The 20,835-nt window shown below is 33.7% G+C and overlaps 1 protein-coding gene across 5 annotated transcripts in view; it reads right to left on the reverse strand.

Annotated features, from left to right (window-relative positions):
* Nucleotides 1-20,835, reverse strand: part of LOC132914717 (protein cordon-bleu) — a 95,975-nt gene that overhangs the window by 62,002 nt on the left and 13,138 nt on the right. The window contains exon 1 of one of the 5 annotated variants that reach the window (XM_060974055.1): nt 13,295-13,409. The exons of 3 other annotated variants lie outside the window; for them this stretch is intronic. In XM_060974055.1, the coding sequence (XP_060830038.1) occupies nt 13,295-13,359 (65 nt within the window). In that variant the 5' untranslated portion in view covers nt 13,360-13,409. Of the gene's footprint in view, nt 1-11,097; nt 11,489-13,294; nt 13,410-20,835 lie in introns of those variants that run through there. One more of the 5 variants, XM_060974056.1, reaches the window with a different exon arrangement.

Genomic DNA, 20,835 nt, shown 5'->3' on the forward strand with positions numbered 1-20,835 from the left:
CTTTTACAAAACATTTCTATATTAATACACCATGTTAATGGCAACATGCGAGAGGATTGCAAAAGTTGAGAAGACAAAGCACTATAATTTCTTCTATCTAACATTGTTATCAATCATTTTCGCTAGTGACGACCTTAAAAAACCGCTTAATTATTGTTCAAACGTCGCACAGGCAGATGCAATCTCGAGCAATAAATCTACTCGCGGCTGGTAATAGTTTCATCTTTATTGTATTTGTTCGTTTCACCGAATGAGAAGAGGCAACTCGCAGAAAAAATGTATGATAACCGACGTCGTGAATAGTAATCAGAGATACATTGTAATCCTCGCTGTGAGAGTTTCAATGTGGCTGCAGCAACTCGTACAATTGAAATAAATTGAAGACAAACGCTGTAGTGTTATGCATATACATATATATTAATCATATATATTATCAGTTGTATAGTAGTTATATTTACTAATTATACAGGGTGAGATAGAATAACACGTACAAGCAGGCACGAGGCGCTCTATCAACAAAATAAGAACAAAATATGGAATAAAGTTTTCTCGTTTAAGTCTTAGTTTAAGAGAAAATCGAGTTTGAAAATTGGTGAAATAAGCGTCAAAAATCGACCACTTGGTATACACGTAACACACTACAATAGAATCTAGAAAAAATCATGATAATGTCATTGTGTCACCGATGTTACCACTGTAAAGTTATACCTAACATTATTCTAAAAACACAACGTTGTACAACTATAAGAGTACACGGTATGTAAATTCTCAGACTAGTCTCTGGTTTTATTCTTCAGTGAAGGAAATTGCACGTGTCGAGAGTTCCGTTTTAAGAATAGTCCATACTCACTTGATGCTTATCCGAGCAATTACAAATTTGTAAAATAAAACGCTACCTAGTATGTAATGATAGACGATTAGAGAAGAGGCTTGACACAACAATGTCAAAACAATAGGGGACACAAGTGCATATAACGTGTAACGTTATCGCTTATCTCGAGACGTTCGACGTGAAATGAATAGCGGTGTGATTTTTATTTCACAAAGATAACGACGATATGGTATTGGACAATAGAGGAGCTCAACGTTGTTACAAACTTTCCATGCAGTGATAAACTATCGTTGGTTTTAATGGAAATATCTTTAATGGGCATGTGAGAAAATGAAATTAAAGTCTCTTCATTTTGATATCGATAATTTATCTTTGAGGGGAACTCACAGATACACAAATGAGAAAGTGTATAAAATATTTGAAGTAAAATACTTGTAATATTTATAGAATTTATTTGGGCTAGGTTATGTTCAGAAACATGCGCAGTCTAGTAAAATACTGTCTAGTAGAATATTTATAAATTGCACTTGGGTTAGGTTATGTTCACGAAATGGGTTATATTCATAAAGATTCATAATCTCAACATAGTTTTATAAATGGAATTCAAGACAAAAAAAGACATTAGCAAGGTAATAAATATTCCGAACGACATTACCTCATATGTATCTTATATAATAAATACATACTTATTCCAGATACAAAATCAGTATAACAGAAGAAAAGAGATTAAGTGGTCGAAGAATCGAAGGATAGTCTTTTTGTGAGGTTATGTAGAAGGGTAGGAAAGAAGAGGACTGTAAAACGGACTTTGGTATGCCTATAGCTAAGAAATGTAATCCTAACGTGGAAAGTATTGAACCAGTCAACAGCGTATCCTTTCTAGGAGACTAGACTTCGTCAAGACGATCAGACCAAGAAAAAAAAAAAAGCTGAACTCTTGCGGCTTGCGTTTTACAGTTACACAATCGCCAGCTATTTTCAACCCGGCTTCCTTCTCACTATTACGTTTCGGTTCACCTAATTTCTACCTCTTCCTTTATTGATATCCTCTGATACTTTCGATATCTTCTATAATAAATCTTCAATTCTTAAATATTAAATCGTTCTGTGTGTGTGTCTTTGTGTGATTGGAAGTTTTTGTTTTCAATTTTGAGAATGATTCTCTCTTTCCAAGATTCTCTATATTCATGTATATCTAAACTTCTTAGAATCTATATTTTGGAATCAAATAAATACAATTATTATTTAATTGGTCTACGCAACATTGATAGAATATATAGGCATATATACAATTATATAGATCTCGAGAAGGAAATTTACATGTTATTAATTTTTTTCATACAAAATATCCACTAGAATTTACTCCTTGCTAGGTGTCTTTGATATTCTTACAGTGCAAGGATAATTATTGGCAAAGATCTTTACTAATTAATTCTTGATTTATTATTTATTTATCAGTAATCTGATTTTTACCACGCCAATGAGAAGCTAGCTGCGGTAGCATTTTAACTATGGCGGAGGTTTTAAGGAATTTAGTAATACAATATTGGAAAGGGGGGAATCTGTTTTAAAATTCAAAAGGAAATACGAAATCGCTTTTTAACGAACCTTTCATTTCGTATTACAATTTTTATCTTTCCAAATTAAAGTTCTATTTATCCTAATGCAGAGTTATGAAAATTTTCCCTAGGCTCATCCGCATTCCTCCCTAGACGCGTCAAACTTTTTCCAACGCTATTGTACGTGATATTATTTCTCTATCGAATCACGTCCAGTACTGACCAACAAGCAACTCTATCCAACTCGAAGCTCCCTGGAACATGTTCCATTAACCGGCTCAATTTTTCTACATTTCTTACATGGATTTTCAATCAAGGACGAGAGAATCGCGTATCCAAGATCCTCTGCAACGATCATCGGCCCTAGAATCACCGACACACATAATAAAAGTGCGATATGCTTGGATAAGGATCGATGATCGATGCGTCTATCTATGGATCATCGGTTGATCCGTTCTTCTATCTAGTTTTATAGATGTTTCTCTATCCCCCCTCCCCCCGACCAATGTCGAATTCGTGACTTTGTAAGAGCCACGATCTTTGCTAGTTCTAGGTTCTTCAAACTGTTCATCAGGAACTGATCTCTAGACTCTTTGATTTCTTGGCTTTAGCTTCTTTAACCTCCTTAGCCTTGAATACTATTTGTTATATTGCTTATAATATATATATTTCCTATTTACCTCTTATCCTTCATACGTGATCTATAACACATAACTGTACACGTTATATCTTCTCAATATGATTAAAATATGAGGTTCCTATAACTCCAGTTGCTAGCAACAAAATACCCTATATACTATAAAATCACTAAATTTGGTATCCCCTGTTCTTCTTTTATTCTCCACGCAACTCATAACAAAACGAATAATCGTGTATTTATGGGAGATTTAAATATAGAAAAATATATAAGTTGCACGCAATACAGGAAAATACACGAAGCATCTAAAATATTCATTGCAATATTTAGAATGTGAAACATATATGTCTCTGTATTTAGGTTGCATTTGTATGTGTATAAACATATGCAGGCGATCTACAATGTATAATTGTACACGTGTTATCTACTCGAAGTAACATCGCCAGTTACAAACATCGCTCGAGAGGATGGCAAACGATCTGTAAGCCGGCAGAGAGATCAACTTGTGCATTTATACGTATAGCTATCGCTGGATCAGCGTCTCAGGGCGAATAACGGTGCATCCTACACGTCTGCTTTGCGTCGCATGCAAAATGCACTCATGCGACGACCGATACCTGCGACCTTGACAAAATCGAGGAAAACCGAGCCGAAAACCGCTATCTCTTTCTTCCTCTTGCACTCGACATCGGTATGTCTCGTACAATGCTGCTACACGCATGCGCAACATGGAGTCACATGAATTGCGCACCTTTTCTCTCTCTCTCTCTCTTCGTTCTTACGTAAACGGTTCAGAAACAAACGTATTACTTAATCGTGCGTTTCTGAATAAATCGTGGCTGCCAACCTAAGATTCGTAGAGTCGTATTTTCGAAAGAATTCTGTATATAGGAAGGAGATTTTTTGAGGTTATACAAGGTTTGTTTCGATGGATTAAATATTTAGATATTTAGATTAGATAAATTTCGCTGATTAGTATTACTAACCGATTTATGTTATTATGTATAAAGAACAATTTTCCAATTGTAATTTGTTTTTAATTTGTAACGTCACAATATTCGCATTCTACGATTATGCAATAATTATCGAGGATTTCGTTTTAAAATTGGAAATGGAAGTGATTTTGGCATTATAAGAACAACTATTTCGTAGATAGGTTCGAAAAAGTAGTAAGTTTTAGAGTTCTAGATGAACTGATAAATACACGCGACGATAATTATTGACGAAGCTAGGAGTGACAATTTTCTACAACTAATTTCATCTATTAAATCCTTTCACATTTTGTATTTTTATATTTCCCGTGTTTCCGATAATTTAACGGATACAACAGAAATAGACGACGTGCATTATTGATATATGTGTTAGGTCGTCACGCATGAAACTGAGACTAAACTGTACCCCGATGTACCGCAAGATTCATAGTTTATTCCCGTTCATGTTCAAGGATTTTCTCTTTCCACTTTTACGTTTCGTTCGACAACGATGAATAACACAGCGTAAGTACTTTCACGATATTTCGTTTTTTTTTCTTTTTTTTGATCTTCGGCGATTTATTTCCAAACAAAATGGCTACGTATGTAAGATATAAAAGAAACAAAAAATCGTGAAACATGATACTGTTCCCTCGAATGGAACGCGTCATAAAAATCCCATGTCTCTTATTACGACCAGTTTTACCAAACATGGGTCCTTCGTTCGTGTAATAAAGCCACTAGTGTCCTTCTTTGACCCTCCAGATCACACCGGAAATAATTGTTAATCAGAAGCTTCCAGATGTGACTTTGAAAGTTCAAAATTCTTCTATTCTTTAAACTTTAATTAATTGTAATTTCTCAAATATTCAGTTCCAATTTCGTCTCTGTTCTAATAACTGAATATACAAAAAATTCATAATTCCTCACTTTATAAATTCTACCTTTTGTAATGCAAAAAGAAAGAAAGTTCGAAAGATAATCTTTAAATTCTAAATTTCCCTAGTTCCCTAAATATTGAGTTAGAATCTTATTAGAAATATTCGAAAGATTCAAAACTTTCTATTCATATACAATTGTAATTTAAGTTATTTTACGTAATTCTCGTTTTATTAATTTGACTATAGTAATGCTACTGCTATTTAAGGAGGATATAGATATTCCGATATAAAAGTTACAAGGGAAGGAATCTCGAACTGTTATCGATGTACAGGAAGGCACAGAAATTATTCATACGAAGAACAGAATTACGGAAAAGAAGTTTCACTGACTGAAATCGCCTACGTAATACATTGTTTGCCAACTGTAACGTGTATTTCGTCGCGGTCTGCGTGCGCCTGAACTCTGTGCAGTTACCATTCCCCGTTTCATCCTCTTGGTCGCGCCATTTTCTTTTTTTCGCGTCTGCCTGGAGAACCGATAATCGGAAATCATGCAAATTCCACGACACACTCGTTGAATCTACAATCATAACAGTACTTCTTACATACCGAGCGATTATTACCTCCTACTGTAGCAATTTCTCGCCTTCTATATACAGGGTGGCCCGATAACTGTGATACAATCGACAATTGGGTGATTCCATGTGATGGAAGCTTAAGCTACCATTTTGCAATGACGATCTTCTTCTTGCTACAATTTTCAAAATTTGTCTAATTAGATGTTTGTTAACCAATTAGGTTTCCCATCAAACTCAAAGTATAAATTGTCTAGAAAAATAATTGGAACGAAATATCAAGCTATCCTTCGGTCTTATCCGAGTCGTTCAAAAGTTTGAGCATCTTTCTTTGATAATTAAGGCCTTGAAAGGACTATCTTCAAACAAGAAATTATTTCCACGAACGAAAATTGCGATCAGAGAAATATTCAATGTAATTTCTGAGTAAATCGTTAGCCAACCTAATAGGTTATCGATCATGCCGGTCATTAATGTATAATTAACGACAAAGATAATGTTTCGCGTTGGATCTCCAATTGGTAATTTAATTATCGTGTCTCCATAAATAAATGGGAATTTAAATTGAATCGAGTCATTTAACAGCACCTCGTCGAAATTTTTCAGTTCTTTTCCATCCATATAAGATCAAGGTCTCTCATTGTTGGAGAAAACAGACGTTTGCAAAGTATTCAAGGCTTTCGGTATATATACATATATGACGATTATAATTTCTTGCGAGACTTTCCTTTCCTTAACCCATTTCCTGTTTTTGGGTTTCTCAATTTCCTATGTCAGGCCGTTCATTATTCCGCGAATAATTGACAAACCAGTTTTTGAATGAATCGAACGAACATAGCTATTAAACAATCGCGTAGCGACAAGCGAACACCTTTTACCTAAGAAATAGTTTTTTTTTTTTCTTTTTTTTTTAATCACTCACGACTTTCTCTCGCGTATCAGTCTGTGATTATGAAGCGAAACCAGTAATTTCAGGAGTCGATGACCTTGGCACCCAACCCTTATCTAAACATAGACCGTGAATTAGTCATTACACTTATGGTCTGCCACCTGTTCGTGCTGCTCTTTCTCATTTTTCAAGGACGCTTTTATTACATCTTGTACCGATTTTTAATATTTTAACGTTTTGACGATCCCTTTTGTTGAGAATTAATTTCAACTAAATCGACGACTTCGAGTCTTATTACTGAGAATTAATTTCAACCAAATTGATGATTTCAATTTTTTACTAGGCATTACTTCCAAATATATCTTTGTTACAAAACACTATTCTTTAAATATCCGTTTGAACCAGCAGATATTCTAGTTCATAGTACAACCTCTAAATTTTTGCACATTTCTGTGAAATTTGAAGCTTTGAAAGTACTCAAAATGCACATGATATACAAAAGTATAATAATATGTAATAATGTACTATATAATAATAACAACAACAATATATAATAATAAAATACACAAAATACAATAGTCATTATAACTTCTAATAAAAGATGAAACAAATCTATGTTTAAATTCTGTTTCTTTAATTGTATTCGCAAAAATATAAATTGTGAAGAAATACAAAGTATAAATTTGCACAAGAATTGCATAAAAATCCACGGTATAATTTTACATAAAAATTGTATAAAAATCCACAGCCTATAAATCATATTAATTTAAAATAGCCTCATTTATCATGGCCGCTGTACACAATCTAGTTAAACAGTACACAGGTGGTTCGTCAACGATCATACACACAGGACAAAGTAAATTGGCTTTCAATGGGCAGAAAAAGGTGAAAGATAAGCGTATGCAACCAGTCATTGTACACTGCCTGATTACGGCATCGATACGAGGTGCAACACGGCCCAGATTTTCAAATCAAGGCCAGGATATTTGCTCACATACACATGCACGTACGCATACACATCCGAGAAGCAAAAACTCGACCGACAGCGAAAGTGTCCGTGCATCTGCAATACCCTACGTGTTGCAAGACCAATAGAAACAAGAAACAATATAAAAAGATGAATGAACGTGATGAAAACATACAATTCGACATGCACGTACAGCCTAAACTAGATAAGATAGCGACTCAAAGTTACACTAACTGATAGCCAACTGATAGCCAACTGATACGCCAACGTTGTATGGTATGCTTATTCAATTATGAAATTAGCGACGTCATCCATCTCCTTGCATAACGTATTTAATATCTAACAATTACGCCATTAACGACCTGATTAATTATCAAGGAAAGTTATTCAAGCGTTACAGAGAATCGTTGAGAGATATATATATTTGGAATTGTAGCAAGATTTGCAAATTTTTATCGTAAAAAGAAAACAGCTGAGGATAAGAGCGAGCATATAATGTATACATATGTGAACATATCTTGGTAAGATAAAATACTGTTAACGTTAATCTGCAGTTAAAATAATCAGTCGATTACAAAAATACGTACAGGGATTAACTCGCTAATGGCCAAGCGATAGTTTATCATTAATGTCACGAATATTTCAATTTCCTTAAATTTCATAAAATTATAGAACTTAGATAGAAGAAATCCTAATGAGAAAAAATGTAAGATAATCGTTGAAATAAACGTTGAAAAAACAGAATTAGATAACATAAACTGATTGAATAACGTTGCAACTATACGTTGCGTTAACATAACCTAGACTCTTAATGTTTTAAACATTTAATTCTTAATGTGAAAGTGATGTTCGAAACTGAGCATAATATTAAAGTATTCGTAACTACGATTTCTACGTTTCATATTAAAAGAAATTGGAAAGCGTCTTTTTTACTTTTATCTGCTTAAAAAATGACTAGAACACTAGAGAGAAAATAATAACGCTAATAAATGTATCGAGAATTTCCTTCTCTTCGATATACATATGTATCGACTTCATGTTGGACGTGTTAAGATGCGTTCGAAATATAAAATTCAACATGGCGGAGAAGTAAACGCGCCTAGGGCCATTCGGCTATTTTATTCCGGTCGTCAGGTAGATGGTCGGTTATAAACTTTGCCAGCTAACGGATTATCCAGCAGTAATCGTAAAAAATAATTTTTACACGTAACATGGGCGTGTCACGGAATGAACGTGACAACTGTTTGTGTTCGATCGAATTCTAAGAAAATGAGATGAGAAAAGAAAACAATGTAAAGAGAAGAAGATCGTGTTTAGAGAAAGACAGACGATATTCATGGTAGAGAGGTCATAAACAGACTGTTTACATACGTTCGAAATTATATACGTTCAGTCACACTCTCCAAATATATACGTCGTATCTTGATACGCTTTGTCTCCGATTATTTTATATCGTTATCGAAAATTTTTCTAACCTTTAAAATACGTTTATGTTATCTTGTAATGATTACATGTGAGTCATATAAACTCTGAAATTATAGTGTAAATTGTTACTAATTATTGGTATTATAATTTATTGTTTATATGTGTTAGATTAAAGGAAATAAATACATAATATTAAATTTAGATCTATATGTCGAATTTTATATTGTATTAATTAAATAATAGTCGAAATTTGTAGTTTTATTAATTTGATAGCATTTTCATGTAATCTATGCATCTTATTCCATTAAAGTTTGAAGTTTGAAAATTTCTTTTCACGAACCTACGACAAATTCGTTTCGTATCGATTAATCTTGTCGAATAAATAATACAGAAAATAATCTCGACTCGAGATTTAAGAATACAAAAAGTCGTTTAAAAATACATTTGGAATCTTTCTCCTTTTATTTTACGAATAAACTCATTGCGAAACGTTTCATTTCTTTTACTCCTGGTTTTACGTAACAAACACACAACTGTCAAAAGACCACCTGTGATTGATTCTTGTACAAACACGGGATTCGTGTCGTTTATAGCATCGGGAAACCAGAAATACTAAAAGGGAAACCTCAAACATGAGCTAAGCCGTGCAAACAGCCGACGACCGACGCTCTCTATTTAACTGCCAACAAAATTTGCCAACATTTACCTACTGTTTGAACTAGACATCTGCTTCTTCTTTTCCATTTACAGAAGTCAGTTGCGGGAAAATTACTATTTCGGGGAAAAATCGCTAACATACTTTGATCTATCTTTCTTTCATTTCTATTCTTTAATTCAGTTTTATCTAACATGGAATGTTAATTGAAATTACTAGCCGAATTCTTATTCAACGTGTTACTAACATAACCTAACTTTGCTTCTTTTCTTTTCTTTTCGTTAATTCGATGTTATAATATGGCGTATTATTTTCAGTATACAAATTGCACGTATTACCAGGAATTGTTATTGGATTTTACACAATAATGCGTGATAAGTATACGTGGCAAGTTTGTACGTGTGTTTAGTTATCGCGAGATTTACGAAATCTTGAAAACGAATCGAGAGCAGGTAAACGATTCGAAACATATTTTCCCGACAACGCGACGTATTTATCATCGAAAATAAATCAAAACAGTCAACTTTTTTTATTGCCGATTTAAAACAAAAAGAATTTTTTAAAATCTCAAGACAGACGCGGCAAAGTTTATACTCGCACGATAAAAAATTCTAGAAAAGCGAAGAATAAAATTCAGATGACTAATTGTCGACGAGAAATCATAAATTTCATCGATAAAAACATTATTATTGATGGTCTCATGGTAAAAAATTACGAGGAACATAAATTATCGGATCGTATAAGAAACAATTTTTAAATCGTAATAGATGACTTTGTAGCGTCGCAATATTTGCATTGTGTAATTGCGTTATGCGATATTTATCGACAAATCTCGAGATCTTAGCTCAAACTTTTTCAGTAACAATTTTATCAGAACGATAAGCATCCTACGAAATCGTGAAGCAATTAGTAGTTGCGATGTTTGCTGAAGAAATTAATTGTCTACGTTTTACAAGGGCTGATAAGGCGGGAAAATGTTTGAAAAATTACCTCCAGTACCAGATAGAAAATTATATCTCACTATCACACGCTGTATCATTACTTGAGAAAATTATTTAACATTCGACATTAAATATTTTTCGATCAAACGCAAAAATACCCTAATTTTAAAAATTATAATCTAAAAGATATAAATATAACTATATAATATAATATAATTATATAAATATATAATCATGGTACTATTTATATTATTTATTAATTTTTTGTCAATTTTGTATTACTATGATCGATTGGAACCTTCTTGTCAGGGGCTAAAATTTGTTAAAAGAACAAAATATGGTGTTATAGAATTACATCGTGGCTATTAAAACCGAACATCGTAAAAGTGACCGTTACGATAACGTATTGACTCACAACGTTTCTTGCATTTCACACAAGAACCTCAACTTAATTGGTAACCTATTTTCTATTATAATTCCTGTTGTCACTTGACAACTCACGAGGGACTACTAAAATATGAATTTATAAATTTCAATATTTATTACTTACTGCTTCTAACGGAAACTCGTGTAATATACAAAATATGAATATATAAAAAATATGAATTTGCATAAAAATACGCAGTCTACTTATGGTATACAAACGATAATGTTCGATATTCTAACTTTAAAATTTTTAAATAATTCCTAAATACGAAAAAAGGAGAAACTTATTCTTCACAGCATTTGAATTTTTAAAGAAATGGCGGGAAATAATCGACTCACCGGATGATTAATTTCTTGTTGTCATTCCTACAGCTATTGAACGTGACCTTCTGCACTAGTTTCTAAGACGCACTTTTCCAGTCACGAATCTCACGAATTCAATTTTCTTTCTCTCACTAACACTTTTGACGGTTGACAGAAAGATTCGAGAACGTTTATGCCGGTCCCCGACAAACAATCACATTCCCGACTTACGACAATAATTTATTGTTAATTAAGAGCCCGATCGAATGGAACGTTTCGAAAGTCCTTCTCGAGATGTAAAAATTGTAACAACGATAACAATAAGTAGATGAAAGCACGATGAAGGGTACATGCGCCAGAAGAAGAGGTTTAACGGTCCAAACTCAACGATCGACGGACTACGACTGATCGAGAACTAACGGCTTTCGCGCGGGTAGCTTCGGCAATTTTCGCGCCCCATCGTCGAGCCTCTCCGACTTTCGTTCGGGCGCCCTCGCATTTTACTCGGCCCGTGTCGTCGACACTCCAAATATAATAAAAGAAATTCGAGATTTTGTGCAAATTCGGGAATGTCAAATTTTCTGCGATTATCTTAAAATTTGAGATTGCTACATTAGATATAAACGAACGATCGTTTCTTACTACCAAGGAGTATTTTAAAAATTAGATTAGGCGATGGCGATTGCAAAATTTTTTGAAGATTATTATTATGACATCAACAATGGAAATGTTCTTATAAAGGATGTATATTGTAAATGTAATTTATATGAAACTCTTCATAGTATGTATCTTACAATTAAATTATTTTACGTTGTGATATATATCTTATTTACTTTAGTTTCAATATTTCTCCGTATAATGTCTTATCTATTGTAAGAAAAATTTGTAAGAAACATTACACGACATCAAATAGATATATCCTTATAAGGAGTTTATACATAAATGCGATTTATATAAAACTTTTGGTATTTATCCATAATATGAATTCCTAATTGTATGAATTTATGTATAATAATGAATTCCTAAATGTATTTATTTTTAATATATATTCAATTATCAAAAGTATCCAGATACTTGCTTATTTTTGTCAGAATGTAATTTAATTACAGTATCACGAGTAATAAATGATTATTACATTCTATATTATTATTTCATTATCGTAATACGATAAAGTTCGTTTTAAGTAGCAATATTAGTTAAGACATTTTAGTTAATATTAGTTAATACATTTTAATTAATTTATACATTTTATTGACATCCATGTACTGTCGCTACAAATATATTAAAGCGTCTAAAGATAGTTGTATATGGTAGTGTAAATAGATTTTAGAATCGACATTAGAATACATTAGAATAATTCCAGTGGTATATTTCTTGGTTATGTGACTTGTTTTTTTTCCCGTTCGGTGACCGGCTTTCTATGTATACAGTTTCGCGTTCTCCACAGATCGAGAGATTCTCAATTAGAATTACGGTACCGCAGATTCCGTAAATGAATTAATTTAATTCAGAAATACAGTATGAAGTAATTCTTACGTGAATCTAGCGAATTAAGATTTTCAATGTGGGAATTACATTTTAATTACTCGCATTCTTTGTTGTTATAAATACAATGAATTCCTAATAAGAAATGGCTAATTGAACTCGACTGCGCGATCACATTGACAAAAGACTTTCTCTCGATTATAACGTAGTAAATATTCTATGGTGAACAGAAGTGCAATCGGCTAGCTGGAACAAGGTTTTATGAACAGCTCGTAAAATCGTCGATGTATTTTTTTGTTGATGAAATTGGTTGTTCGTTATGAAACAAACAAAATTAACTCGTATAAATGCTAATCCAAATTAAAAAAACTTAAAATTTTTTTAAATTAAGGTAAACTTCGAGACATGACTTAAGGATTTTCCTATGTATCAAAATAAATGAAAACTCACTATTCAGAATTATGATTTGCATACTTAACTTAAACAAATTTTTGGAAATTAAATAAATTTGAAAGATAATTTAAGGAATTCCACTATACATATTTACAATAAAAAAATTGCATATTTGCACATTTATAGCGATTATAGCAAATTTAGTGCTGGACAAAATCAATTTGTGGTACCATAACCTATATAAATGTTTATGTCTACAAGAAAACATATAGGATTTTTACACAACTTGTGATTACTAGAAATTATTATATACAAATCAAAGTTGAGGTAAAATAAGATTTGCGATTTAACTCACCGAAATATTTTAAAGATACGTCGCAATTTCAAGCCCATCCTTGTTGAATTTCTCCACAGACACATGAACGACACTATTCACGAACGTGTTTGAAAATATACTGAGGGTGCGTATGAGGGTTACGCATGATGCACAACGACCGTTGGCAACGGTCGCGTGCTAAAACACCGGTGGCAGCTGCTATACTGCCGGCTCTAAACACTACACCTTGGTTACAGCCTGCCATTTGATTCTTTTCTTTGCCGTCGAGAGGCGAAAAAGCAGTATTCAATCGAGAAAAATGAGAAAAGGATGGACGAACTATGTACTTGCTTACATAAGGCAAACAATCGAAGCAACGGATTGTTCGTTGCGGTTGCGCATGTCTGGCACGCGCTTCTGCGCATGTGGTTTCCTACGACTGGTGGAGCCACATATACTATTACCGTATTCATTACTAATAGCACATTTTGATGATTTTGTTCTATTTTATTTTATAATACAAGTAATTAAAATAACTATAATAAAATTTTAGTATGAAAAATAATAAAAATATATTTTATAATGCATAATATACATCATACATTGCAAAGTAAATATTAGGAGGAAAGAGAAGAATAATAATAGTGAATAAAAATGTTACTAAAGCAGTATAGAAATAGTGATATACGTGGTATAAGTTTAGTCCGATATTAGAAAATAGAAATAGTATTTTGAGATTAGCTTGAAGATTTAAATTTTAATTGAAATACTTTTGGAATAATTGAAGTGATTAAAATTTTTTTCAAATAACAAAAATATACGTTGTTAGCGTATTCTACATCTTAAAGAAAAAAAAGTAATAAAATGGAAATTCTACTACAGGAATATAATGCAATAAGCAGTACTAGTATAAATACATTGATATGTACAATGATAATAATAATAATAATAATAATAATAATAATAATAATAATAATAATAATAATAATAATAATAATAATAATAATAATAATATAAATGTTTTTTTTCGTAATTGGGTCATTTTAAAACAATAAAAAATAAACCAATATTTTATTAGGTAAATAAAATGTGATTGCCCTTAGAGTGGAAGTGCGTCAATTAACATTGAAAAACAAAGTATTCGTGAATCGAATTATTCCAGTAAAATTATATTAAGAAAAGTTTTTGTTTCCAGGAAATTCCACAGGAAAGACGATTGCACAAGCAACGATTTGAGGAATGCCAGATCGAAATATAAAAATCGACATAAAACACTGGAACAGCTGTTCGCGAGTTTTATGGATCGTTTCTTGCGTCCGTCATGATTCGAGAAACGCGATGAGAGAGGAAAGGATTTGGTTTGTTAAACTGCCTGCAGAATCTTGGAAAGTTCGAGCATCATCAGCAAGAATTTATTCCGATGCATTCAATTTAATATCCGACTTAAATCATCAGGATATATTCAATTGTCTTTCGCTAATTAATGTAAATATTGTAATTTAAAGAATATACATATATATTCATATACATATATATTCTTTAAATTATCTATTTTATGTATATAAATAGATATGAATTAATTCGTAAATAAAATAACTCTCCGTAAAAAGAACGCAATGAAAACAGTGTAAATGGTAAAAAGTGAAGAAAGAGCCCCTGTGATGTATGCAACGCGACCTGCGCAACTGTGAGCATGATTGCAGCGCCACGGAGGCATGCACGCTTCACGTCGCTCGCATAATGAATAAAATTCATTCCTACCTTAATTATAGTCAACACATGTACATACGAGTTTGCTTTCTCAATCCTGATCCCACGAGAATTCCCGGAATATTAATATTTTATGTTTAAGGAAAAAGTTGTTACCTGCAACAGAAAGAATTTTAAATAAATTACAAAATTATACTCCACTGTCTTTACAATTTCTAAAAACGTGTTTTTAAAGTCGTTTTTTTTTTCTTTTAGAACAAAAACGTATTTGTGAAAAATTCATTCCAGAATTTTCTAGCCTCTAGGGAAAAACTTGTTATTTGTAATAGAAAGAACTATAAATACATAATTACAAGATTGCAATATATTACATCTTTAATTCCTACAAGGCTAATTTCAAAAGCTTTTTTTCAGAAACAAGAACATTATTGTATTCTATGAATATAATTAACCAAAAATGTTAATATGAAGTAGTATTTGCTTTTTGTGTTGTCCACTTTTGTATACTACTATCTTAAAATTAGGATAACATTTAGTGATGCTTATATTTATTTAGGACATTTGATAGTAGCAGTGGTAGCAGTGGTAGAAGCAGTTTGGTGGTAGCAGTATACACTTTAATAGTTAACCAAAATATCCAATGAAGCATGGGTTTATATTTTTTCATCGACGCTATCTCAATCAAAGAAATCCTAACGAAAAGATAAGGTAAAAGAATCAGATCCGTTTTCACCGCTCGCGTTAACGGGGACGACCAGATATTATCGGTTCGCACACGTCTTCCGATGGAGCGCGATTTACAAGGCAAAAGTTAGAAAGCATGGCTCCGTCCGCGCTTCCGAAACGCCGAGAGATCTGCCCAGATAAGCGTGCATTCGAGCATGTACCGGCGCATTTTCGTCAGCTCTCGATTTCACGCGAATCTCATAGTAACATCCTCGAACTCTAACCATCTTGTTACCGTCAATTTATTGCTCAATTTACTTTCAAACGAACTTCCAGCTATGCAAATATTCTCTATATGTACATTGTAATTCCGCGGTTAACGCATTATACCGCCGTGTAATTATGGCTGCTAAGACAGATTTATTGGCTCCTAGAGGCTACTGTCCCCGACACTGACGTAAATATGAAAATATCTTTACCATGTGATTTATATCAATTGGTATGCGTGTATGAGGTGTGATCATTTAAATAGAGAAGAGACATATATAGAAATTGGGAAAACAAAGAACGAGGTTATGTACATAGCCATATAAGGCTACATGATCAATTTTAGTTAGTATTAGTTTTTGAACTTCGTAACACAAATTAGGGCATTATTAATTTGTGTTTAATTTCTGAGAAACGAATGTGTGATTTACTTTTATTTATTGTATTCATTCATTGCAGGAATATGTAGAAGCATACTGCTTGGATCCAACAATCAACAGGAACCTTCTTTGTCCTGTTATTCCGTTTCCTCCTTCTCTTCTTTAACCTCAATTTTAGAATCCTCAATTTCTCTCAATTTAAAAGGATGTATGTATATTTTAAAAATAACTGAACTGTCCCCCAAATCTAACCTAACCTAATCTAACTTAACCCTTTTGTTTTTAAATCCTCCGTCCAACCTTCTCGCTTACCCTAACTTACCCTAAATAAACCTAGTTAATCTAACCTAAACTAAACTAATCTATTTAATATAACTTCATGTAACCTAACCTAACCTGCTCTATCAACCTGATCTAAATTAAACTAACTTAATCTAACCTAATCTAATCTAAGGTAATATAGACTAAACTAACCTAACGCAATCTAATGTAAACTAAGTTAACCTAAACAAATCTAAGGTAAATTAAGGTAACTTAAAATAGCAGAAAAACCAACGTTCTAAATGCTACAAAAGCGTCATAAACAGTTAGCTTTTAACGAAGAACGAAGAACATCATGTTTTTACATGGTTCCAGGAAAAACGCGGCAGTGAAAGGATAGCGTAGAGCCAGAGTGACGACTAGGCGAGGCAAATGCGTGCATGTAAATTGTTCGCGGGTACTTTCTACGAATTCATTGTTATTTTCAGAGGCGTCGTGCCTGCGTGTGAGATCCGCAGAAGCACGAGATAACGGTGTGTAACGAGGACATTCTGGAAAGGACTCGGAATGCAATCTCAACACCAGCCGACAAATTGTCTGAGAACAGTGTCGTTCTCAGAGCTGGGCCAGAGAGCCTGCCATCAGCTGTAATTAATCGTAATTACCGGTAATTAGCCGGATCCCTAACTCTTGCGTAATCAGTGATCCTACTGTTTTACTATGCAAAACTTTGGAAATGCATGGATGGAGGAAGAAAGAATCGCGTCACTTTCAAAAATAGGATATTCAGCGTTCTGATGATTATAACACAAGTCCTGAGAGTACTGAAAATTGCAACTATGGCATACAATTTTAATATTTATAGTGGTACTACGTTATGGATGATTGACATAAATCTTTTGTGGGAACCAAGTTTGATAATTTTAAATATTGGAAGAATTAACTGTATTAAGGTTCCAAGATCCTACTTGCATATTTAGATATTTTCAAAAATTCATTGTTGTATAACAAGTAATTTTACACACTTTTACTTCTTTTCTAATTTCAGTATGCAGTTTCAATATCATTAATTTCATTTTTGAAAAAAGAAGAAAAGATCTTGTTCAATTTCCAGTAATAAACTATTGAATTTCCTAAAATTTTCTTCTTTACATACCTGAAAATCTATAAGAGAAGAATCTATTAATAGAAAGAAATAAAAGAAATAATAAAACTAGTAAACCAAGGTTCTAAAACAGTTCCAATATGGTAAAGAAACTCTTCATGAGGGTACTTATTATAGTACTTAATAACTGATACAAATTCCTATACATGCACATAACGATCATGTTCTACTTTTCTAATTGTATTCATAAAGATACAATTTGCATAAATATCCACCTATCCACAAGTAAATTAGGCTATCCACTTTATAAATAGAAGTTTACCATTTATTAAGCGAATAACAGATACTGATAAAATGTTCCATCCACTGATACATCCAACCAAACTACGTACTTAGTATATCTTCTCCCCCAGCAACAAAGTAGCTGATTCCAAGTTCCACTACATTAAACCCATCGTATTAACCCATGCATCATGCTAACTCATCACCTGTTGCTGGCAAATTGTGGTGGAACCACGACAGCTTGGATAAGACCGATTGCCAAGAGAAATATGCACAAGAGGAAAAAGCGTCCGATTTAAAATGATAGCCGTGTCGTGGCGAGATCTGAATTCCCCCCGTGGATGATCGGCCGTTTAACATTGAAGACACGCATCCTTTTGGCACGGGGATGCATCGACGAGGATGCCCCGCCTAGTTGCAGAGAAACGATCGTGTACAAGCATAGACGCGTTTCCAATCGTTCAGTTATTCCATCCGCGGCACCATCGCGTTTCCGTTCTGACGGGAAGTGATATGAATTCATCGGGGTTCCATCGATCCACCGCTTTATACCGGCGAGGGCATTTCAATCATTCGGCTGCAGCAGGTGTACGACATTAGTCAGCCAGTGAGAAAGAACAAAAGAACCACATGATAAATCCCATTTTTGGCATAGTTAAAAAGAGGAGAAGATAATCAGCTTTTTTGACACAGTTAAGAAGAAGAAGAGAACCAGTTAGATTCAGAAATACAAAAGATAGGCGACATATCCATTTTCTTCAAAAAGGAGAAGAAGAGCAGTTAGCAATTATTGTCAACAGTTCAGCTTCTTAAACACTACATTGACAATATACATTGATCTTCTGAACGATCTTTCAAAGATATAAAAGATATATATAATGTATCTTCATCAAAAAGGGTAAAATAAGTAACTGAAATGGATCCTAGTAAATAACTAAAATAAGTAAAATTACTGAAACGTAAGATTACTACCTTGACAATTAAATTAAGTCTACTATATCAAAAATTGTTATCTGAATATGCTATCTGCTTCGTTTAATATCAAGAATTAAATCCACCTTCCTTAATACCCTGTTTTAAAAGACCATACTTGTTTTACATATACATAATTAGTGAAGCTATGTGTAATAATTTAAGAAAACTAGCAACAGTGTGCGAATTTCTAGCGAATGAATTATCATAATTGTTAGGAGTTGCCATGGCAGTAATCGCATTAAGTGCATGTTCCCTGGCATGAAATCTTGGGCCACATTAATAATTCAAAGAAAGTGGCTATGGCGTACAAGCTGCTAGTGAATGAAGCCAAACGGCAGAGCAGTTTCAGCAGGCACGTATCCTTGGTGGTGTCCCTCATTATCATGGAACAACATTCCACGTAACAGCGGCCGACGACATAATTTCCATTCTGAATCGAGGCTCGTTCAAAGCGACCGGCCATCGACTGGCATAGAAAGTGCTTAGGTAACCTTAACACCGTGCTTATCGGACGGCATGCCAACAAGAAAAGCAGTCCAACCCGTGATTTTTGCCGGACCAGATCCCGTGAAAATCGAAACTCGACCAGTTTCTCTTGCCCATTTCAACACTGGCGTTCCCCTGATCTCTTTCCTCTTTTCTCTTGGATTATTCATCAGCCCACCTTAACAAGATCATTCCAGCAGCTCTACTTGTTCTTTCAATGTGGTTTCTGCTTGGGATGCTTGGCCAGCTTGTATTTAAATATTTTCAGATTATTATTGCACTTTCTCTTGATCGGCCAAGTTTTATACTTATTCTTCTATGGTCAATTGAGTTTCGGTCCAGGATCGATTCTTTAGAAATTTTGCAGACTTTATTATGATCGCAGATCTGGAGATTCTTCAGTTTTCACTTTTACGAGTATATTTAAAGATTTCTGCTTTATTGATTTTTCCATCTGCTTCTTGCAACCTCGATTCCACCGATTCTTAGTTTACTTTTGTGCTCATAAAAGATATAACTTAGAAAACACGAAGCTGGCTCCCCGCTGAGGGTAGCCACCCACATGCTATATTTATTTTATTTTTTTTTTATTTACCAATGAGATATGACACTTTACCAAATGTCCTCCAGGACAAATTGTAAAAAAAAAAAGCAAAATAAAAGAACTTTTATGCATCGTTATACTTCAGAACTCCTTCCATTCGTTGACATTCTTCAGCTCAGATTTTTCCCTTTGCTTAATAAAACTGTCTCAAGTGACAGTTAGGAAAATACAAGAACAAAAGTATTCACAATTAGCCAATTCTCCTGACAAGTCTTTTCTAAGAAAAATAGTTCTAGTTTTCTCTAGGGTCTAGGAAACTTAGTATCCCTTAGCTAACTCGATGCTCAAATTGAAGAATTAAAACAGTAAAGAATTATAATAATATTCCCTAAATACATACCATCTTAACATATTTAATCCAATCACTAAGCCTTACAATTACCAATGATCGAGATCACTGCTTCATCCTAGTCTTTCCACAATTGATCTCAGAATGGTTTCCTGTGGATCAAGAACGGTGCTTGTCGAAGGTCGTCCATGTGCAGTTAGATCGAGGTCCTCTTTCACCCAAGATCCCTCCAGGCAGATCCATTGTTGCGGTTCGCTGAGATGCCGCTGGTCCCAAAAGCCAGATTCTCACAATCCCCAGTTTCTCCCTAATGGGAAGCATTCTCTCCCTCCTTCCTCCACCTTCGTACGCAACAGAACTGGAAGATTAATGCGCGATTGTCCGGCTGGCAAACTAATTCCGGCCCCCGGTACACGCTGGACTTAGATTAACGTTCCTTTCCACGGGTGAACCGCTATTTCCAATCGATTACGTTTAATCCACAGCATCGTTTCCAGTGTTTTACACGCGTACACCATTCCTCTTGGTAAGTAATTACTTTTACTGGGGCTTGTA

This window comes from Bombus pascuorum, chromosome 15 (genome assembly GCF_905332965.1).
Source record: "Bombus pascuorum chromosome 15, iyBomPasc1.1, whole genome shotgun sequence".
Classification (NCBI taxonomy): domain Eukaryota; kingdom Metazoa; phylum Arthropoda; class Insecta; order Hymenoptera; family Apidae; genus Bombus; species Bombus pascuorum.